At 45.2% G+C, this 7,179-nt stretch overlaps 1 protein-coding gene across 1 annotated transcript in view; it reads left to right on the top strand.

Moving 5' to 3' along the window:
* The first annotated feature begins 1,470 nt into the window (after nt 1-1,470).
* plekhg5b (pleckstrin homology domain containing, family G (with RhoGef domain) member 5b) overlaps nt 1,471-7,179 on the top strand; it is a 32,849-nt gene continuing 27,140 nt past the window's right edge. Inside the window, exon 1 of the mRNA XM_048241218.1 lies at nt 1,471-1,546. Coding sequence (XP_048097175.1) covers nt 1,471-1,546 — 76 coding nt within the window. The remainder of the gene's footprint in view (nt 1,547-7,179) is intronic.

Here is a 7,179-nt window from a genome sequence, read left to right as displayed (position 1 = left end):
GGGAGCTGCGACGGCTGGAGGACAGAAGAGGCCATCCTCGGGGCACGATGGAAGAGATGACCTTCGAGGCTGGCTTTAGCGGACGAGGGCCCGCACGCTGCGCTATCCGCAAGTCAAAGCTGGAGGGGGACGTAGACACTAACGTCACCTCCGGCGCGGGAAGCTCAGAAGTAAACAACAATAGCGGCGTCCAGTCCACAATAACAGCGGCAGCGGCTAGCTCCGTGAAGACTCCAAAGTACAACGGGAAGGTGAGCTGGGAAGCTTTTCATGCGCAGTTCGAACTGCTTGCTAAATCACAGAACTGGTCGCAAGAGACTAAAGCGTTACAATTGGCGATGTGCCTTACGGATGAGGCTTTAGCATGCTTGCTGCTCTTAGTCATGGATGACAGAGAGAGCTACGACGCACTGGTAGGGGCTCTCCAACGACGGTTCGGGAACTTTACAGGAGTAGAGCTCCTCCGCAATGAACTAAATAACAGATGCAGAAGACATGGCAAACCGCTACGACAACTAGCCAACGACATTGAGAGCCTTACCCGCAGAGCATAGTGGGCGGACTTCAATTGGGGACCTCTGCCACATTCCAGTCACTGTGGAGGAAATAACCTGTGTGGCGCTGGTTGACACCGGCTCTACAGTGACATTAGTGCGACCGGGATGTGCTCCCAGGCGAACTGTGTTGGAGCCAACAGCAGTCCATTCCATGGACGGGTGACGGGGAATTGTCACCCATGAAAGGCAAAGGGACACTGACATTTGTGGTGGGCGGTAAAACAGTGCGCCACCCGGTGTGGGTGGTGTCAGTCCAGGACCCCTGCATTCTCGGACTGGACTTTTTGAAGAACAGAGGCTGTCGGCTGGATCTTGCAGAGGCCACCCTGTGCTTTCCGGGGGAACGGCCAGTCAACATGGCTCCACCCCCCCTGGGATTCAACCCTACAACACCCCAGGTAACCACTGTGTCAGCAAACACCGCTGAAGCCAACAATGACCCTGTTGTAGGGACCGGGAGGCCCACTCGTCGAGACCCCTGTAGCCCCCCACTCACAGCTGAGCAGAGGCATGTTACAGCCCCCGCTGCTCGGAACACACCAGCCGCCTCCCCCACTACCTCACCCAGCCGCCTCACCTGCCTACAGCCTGCACACACTATACAGACCCCTGAAGAGGCCGGCCCCTGAACCATTGGTAAGCCCAGCTCCCCCAAACGGAGGAGGGAAGTGTCGTGTCGGCAGTACGGGGTGTATGGTGACGGAACTGTTCTCATCTAGACCCCCAACAGGGTGAAGAACAGTGGCAACTATTGTCGCATTTCAAGGACATTTTTGCATTCAAAGAAGGTGACGTGGGGCGCACACACCTAATACAGCACGACATAGATACGGGTGACAGCCCGCCTATCAAGTTACGCCCACGTCGCCTCCCACTGGCACGCCAGGAAGCAGCAGACAAGGTGTTGTGGGAGATGCAGCAGGCGGGTATTGTGGAGCCGTCTGACAGCACGTGGGCCGCCCCTGTCGTCATGGTCCCAAAGAAGAACGGTCAGTGGAGGTTCTGTGTGGACTACAGATGGCTCAATGGGGTGACAAAGAAGGGTTGGGGTGTCACTTCACTCACTGGCACCCAAGTACATCACTGACCTCCTCCACCCGTACACCCAGTCACGGTCCCTGCGCTCCACCAGCAAGGACTTACTGTCCACTCCCCGCACCAGACTCAAGACCTTTGGTGGCAGGGCTTTCTGTGCAATTGCCCCTACCCTTTGGAACACCCTGCCCCCTCCTAATATCCGTACCACCTTCTCTGACACAGTTCCAAAGCACCTCAAAACACACCTCTTCTCTCTTGCCTACCCTCCTTAAACCCCTACCCTGCCCCTGCCCCCTCCCCTCCCTCTTGTAAAGCGACCTTGGGTATCTTGAAAGGCGCTATATAAATTGAAGTTATTATTATTATTATTATTATTATTCATCCTGGACTGTGACGCGAGTGGCCAGGGAGTGGGCGGGGTGCTGGCACAGCTAAGCCCAGAGGGAGAGAGAGTGGTGGCATATTACAGTAAGACTTTTAACAAGCACGAACGTCGTTACTGTGTCACACGCAGAGAACTCCTAGCTGTGTTATCATCCATCCGCCACTTTAATATTACCTCTGTGGGCTACCGTTCACCGTCAGGACGGACCATTCTGCCCTCCAGTGGCTCATGTCCTTTAAAGAGCCGGAGGGCCAGGTAGCACGCTGGATGGAGGAGCTACAGTCTTATGACTTTTTAAAGTGGTGCATAGAGCGGGAGCTCGCCATTCCAACGCCGACGCCCTGTCCCGCCGACCCTGCGCTGAGGAAGGGTGCCCTAGGAGACGGGACAAGAAACAATCAGATGGATATCTAAGTTAACGATAATAGGCCTTTATAAGTTATTTTCAAATCATCGATTGCTCAAAGAGGAAAAGCTGAACAGCGAGAACGGGGCTTTATATATAGCGATGGGGGGCAATACCGCAAAACTGTCCGTCCCCCAGCGCCAACTAAATATGGATGTGACGGTTTTGCTTGTGAATTGCCCTGGACCCCTTTCTATATATTCTGAGACAAGCGATTTTAAAGCCAATTTGAAGCTACCTCTACTAGACAAAGCATATATTTTGAGCAAGCATAGGGTAGGCTAGGCCCATTCAACAGTGAACTGAGACCACAGAATATTTTACGATTTAAGAGGCAATATGATTGATCCACCACAATCTAGTTAAGCCTACATGCATTCACTGCCAACAACGTGATATTCCTGGGTTTCAGGATTTCGGGTCAAAAATAAAAAAATAAATTAAACTTGCTGATTAATGGGTTCAAGGAACCAGCTGTGGAATATCCATCCTTGTCTCAGCTCAATTTTATTTTAAGTTCACGTTAAGATCTTAAAAATAGCCAAGGTTACTCAGTTTTTCTCCCCAATTAGCCTACTCTTATCTTGCCTTATTTCTCCTCATTTAGAATGTTGCCTTTTAGGCTACTTATTTTATTTCATATTAAACATTAGGCCTAGGCCTACAATCTTCTATTTCTTGAATTTCCCCTTGGGGATCAATAAATCTATCTATCTATCTATCTATCTATCTATCTACAACTAGGCTCCATCCATCCATCTTAATTAATTGAATACCCCTGGTATATAGGAACATCTATGCTGAGTATGGGCTGCAGTCAAAATGGGATACACCTCCAAAGGTGGTCAAGAATGACCAAGCCAAGATACTGTGGGACTTTAAGATATACATTGCTTATATATATCCTGTCCTGCATTGTCTTGTATATTCTGTCATTGTTCTTCGATGTTATATTAGAAATATACAAGTTGTTGTATTGCTCGATACTTGCTTTTTTTGACAGCAATTAAAATAAACATGGTAATGTCATATTTTGTATTACCTTTTCAGTGTCCGCCTACATTCCATGTATGTTAAAGGGTAAGTTTTTGCTACATACTCATAAATTGTTGATTTGTTAATGAATTGATAAATGGTTAATTTATCACTTCATTGTGTGGGCCAACTACCTGGGGACATACAGTCCAAATATGGTGAGTTTCTGATCATTACTTCCAAAGATATATGTGACAAAGCAAATAATGTCCTTTTTGCAGAATCCGGAATGTTCACAGTTTCCGTTTTGGGGAGGATTCAAATACCATCCAAAAAACAAGTTGTGCAGTAAGATATTTTTATACAACAATCCATTTCATAAACTAGACATATCAAAGATATAAAAAACAGATAAACTAGACATATTAAAGATATAAAAAAACACATAAACTAGACATATGAAAGATATAAAAAAACATGGTTGTGTTTTGTTCTACCTCAGGTGGAGGTATCTCAAAAACGAGGCCATTTGGCCCTGGACTAATAGGGCATTCTATTTGTCCATTCTATTGGCTCCATTCTATTTTGAAGACTTGTGCTGGGTATACAAGTCTAATTTAAGGCTCTCACAAATAAATAGTATGGCTATATTGTACATTTTCTGAATCATCAATTGACTCTACACTCTGCTACTGGAGGATCAGGCTCACTGTATGAAAAGTGGAATTTTCGTCAGTAAGCAGCACTGTAGATTGACGTGGAACTTCAGGTTTACGACTGGATACGGCAATTTGCAGGCAACACCGAAAACTGCCGTGAATTGTCAGATATTGATGGCAGTCGCCCCCCCATGACCCCCCTCCTCCTAATTCTAGGGCAGCTATACAAATGCAAATCAGGGTAGCAGGGGGAGTGCACTGTGCATGGTGGCATGACTGTGACCTTTTTTGGTCTTGCTTAAACAGTGGATGTGTTAACCACACAACTCCCAGCAATGTGCTCAACAGGCAGAGATTATGCTGGGTCTGTTCCCGGCAAGCTCCAATAATGTAACCCGACTTAAAACAGTCGATAGACTCAAATTTAGATTCTGATTTTCCCTTCACACCAACACAGTGAGAATTTCAGAGGCATATATATAAATGATTGTCTTTATCACTATTTTCATTCAAAAAAAATATATGCAGTTCAATTGAGTCAGTCAGTGTGCGGCTTGCCCAGCACCGGCGGCAAATTCAAACAGAAAGGCTAACCTACAGTTTGGTTAGGCTACTTCACGTTACTTGGATGTAAGAATGCGGTTCATAAACAAAGCGCCAGTGATCGTCGGTGCTCATTTCAAGGGGACCTTGAAACGAGCACCCTTTGCTTGGAGGAATGGTGAGTGTTGGATCATCTAGTGCCAGACGAGTGGTTACTTCCTCAGATCGAGCCAGGAGAATGGACATCAGTGGTCAGCGCTACGAACCGGAGCAATGGTAAGATTTAAAGAATATGCTTTCATTCTGCTGTAGGCTATAAGGAAATAGATAGTCTACGTTAAAGGAGAATTCCGGAGTGATATTGACCTAAAGTGTGTTGAAACATGATACCGAGTGTGAACGTATGTCTCATAGCTCATCTCGGCTTGTCCCTACTCCGAAATCTGGGCTAGTTGGCCGATGCTACTAACAGGTTTTCAAGGGGGTGCCTCGGGCATCGGCCTAGCCATGCAAATAAATCACTGTTTTACACCATTTACAGTGCACGAGGCTCAAGTAACTCAAGCACTTCATTGGTAGACTTCGAGGCCCTGACATTTTAAAACGAGACATTGAGAACTTTGAAAAAGCACTGGTAGTTTATTTAAAGACGATTTATACATACAGTACCTTCAGGAAGTTTACCGTTTAGTCACGATAAGTCGAGTGACGAGTACGAATGAATGAACAGGTATGATAAGGGATCAGATTCCAAAAATAATTCCATGGAAATGCATGGATTCCAGTTGCTGCTCCTGGAAGCATCTGGAATCCATGCATTCTCCTTTAATTGTGCAAAGCTATATTCTACAGCTAGTTGATAAAGTACTAAGGGCATGCATGATCCTATCTGTGTATGAGAGTGCGTGCGTCTGAGTGGGGCTGGCCCTATGGGTCCAGGTAATAGGCCCTAATGCTGTTTAACCAGCCAAATGCCATTTAAAATTAATTTAGATAGATAGATAGATACTTTATTGATCCCCAAAGGGGAAATTCAAGAAATTCAATAGTTGGACTATTTCATCAATAATGCTACTTTTCAGTCATGCCAGCAGCTGCTTGTGGTCCTAAAACAGCTTTACGTGGCACTATTCTGGTCTGCTCAACATAACTGCATAGACTAGTGAAGCTCCCTAACTAGTAGTTTGACCTTCATTCATAAACTTCAAGTATGCTATTTAATACAGCAGAAGTCCAAGATAGTCTGAGCTTGTAGTTTGAGAGAAATAATATGAATCTCAATCTGTGCCTGTGCATTCATTTTCTAAACAGAAACACCCGACCCGTCTATAGAGGTACACACAACTTACTTCAGCAGCCCTCAACACCCAACCCGTCTATAGAGGTACAGACAACTTATTTCAGCAGCCCTCAACAGGAAGTCATCCACTGAAGGTTCTTTGGCCTCACCATCCAAACAAACCAAGCATTTTCTAATCACCTGGATTAATCATTCATTTTGACAGCACTAATGTATACTGTCTAGACAACCATATAAGGGTTATTGTCACTAAGCCTGCCCTGGGTACACCAATTGTCTTGTCCAATTTGTTTTCTTACATCCGTTGCCCTCACAGATTCCTGCAGCTAAGCTTGGATGTACATTACATTCCAGTAAAGGTTATTGATAACATGCCTCTGAAGTTTGCACCATTAATACTTATCGGCAACTACTCATCATATCTGTGGCTCCATGAAACACATAATGCTCAATACTACACATATATGGTTCTGTAATGTATTTGCATTGTACTAAAATTCGGTCATTTTCATATATGCGGCTGAAACAGGTAGCTAGTGCATCCCAAATTTTAATATAACATTATAGTCATTATGGCCTTTAGGAAAATGTTTTTTGGGGGAGGTGGGGTAGTGCACTATAGGCCCCTGTGGCGCGGCCTAAGCATTTGTCCTTAATGGCATTTTTCCCCTTACATTACTTTTAAGTAGTTTTAAAACCAGTACTATTACACTTTTACTTAAGTAAAAAGCTTGGGTTGATACTTCAACTTCTACACAAGTCTTTTTAAACCCTAGTATCTATACTTCTACTTGAGTAATGAATGTGAATACTTTTGACACCTCTGGACCTGCCAATGAGAGACCAGGTGTCGTGTGACCTGCCAATGAGAGATCAGGTGTTATGTGACCTGCCAATGAGAGACCAGGTGTCGTGTGACCTGCCAATGAGAGATCAGGTGTTATGTGACCTGCCAATGAGAGACCAGGTGTCGTGTGACCTGCCAAAGAGAGACCAGGTGTCGTGTGAGCACAAGCTTGATGGGATGATGAGCACTCTTAATTTGACAGGGAGAGGTAGAGGTCACAACACCGGTCACATCCCAAAAGACACCAGAAACCAGAGTCTTTATTTTATAAATAAATAAATACATAAAAGTTTATTAAATAAAATGACACAAACACAATTCTAGCTCACAGCCCTCTTTTATAATTATGCCTCTCTCACCCTCTTCATGACATTCATTGGCTTGCGGCAAAGTCCTTTTAGGCAAGTCCATCCACTCTGCGGCCATATTGCAACACATTTTAGGCACTTATCAATAATTGTCAAGCCCA

The sequence above is a fragment of the Alosa alosa genome, chromosome 4 (assembly GCF_017589495.1).
Source record: "Alosa alosa isolate M-15738 ecotype Scorff River chromosome 4, AALO_Geno_1.1, whole genome shotgun sequence".
Lineage (NCBI taxonomy): Eukaryota > Metazoa > Chordata > Actinopteri > Clupeiformes > Clupeidae > Alosa > Alosa alosa.
Note: the sequence above shows the minus strand (reverse complement) of the source record. Positions and strands in the feature narration are given on the sequence as shown.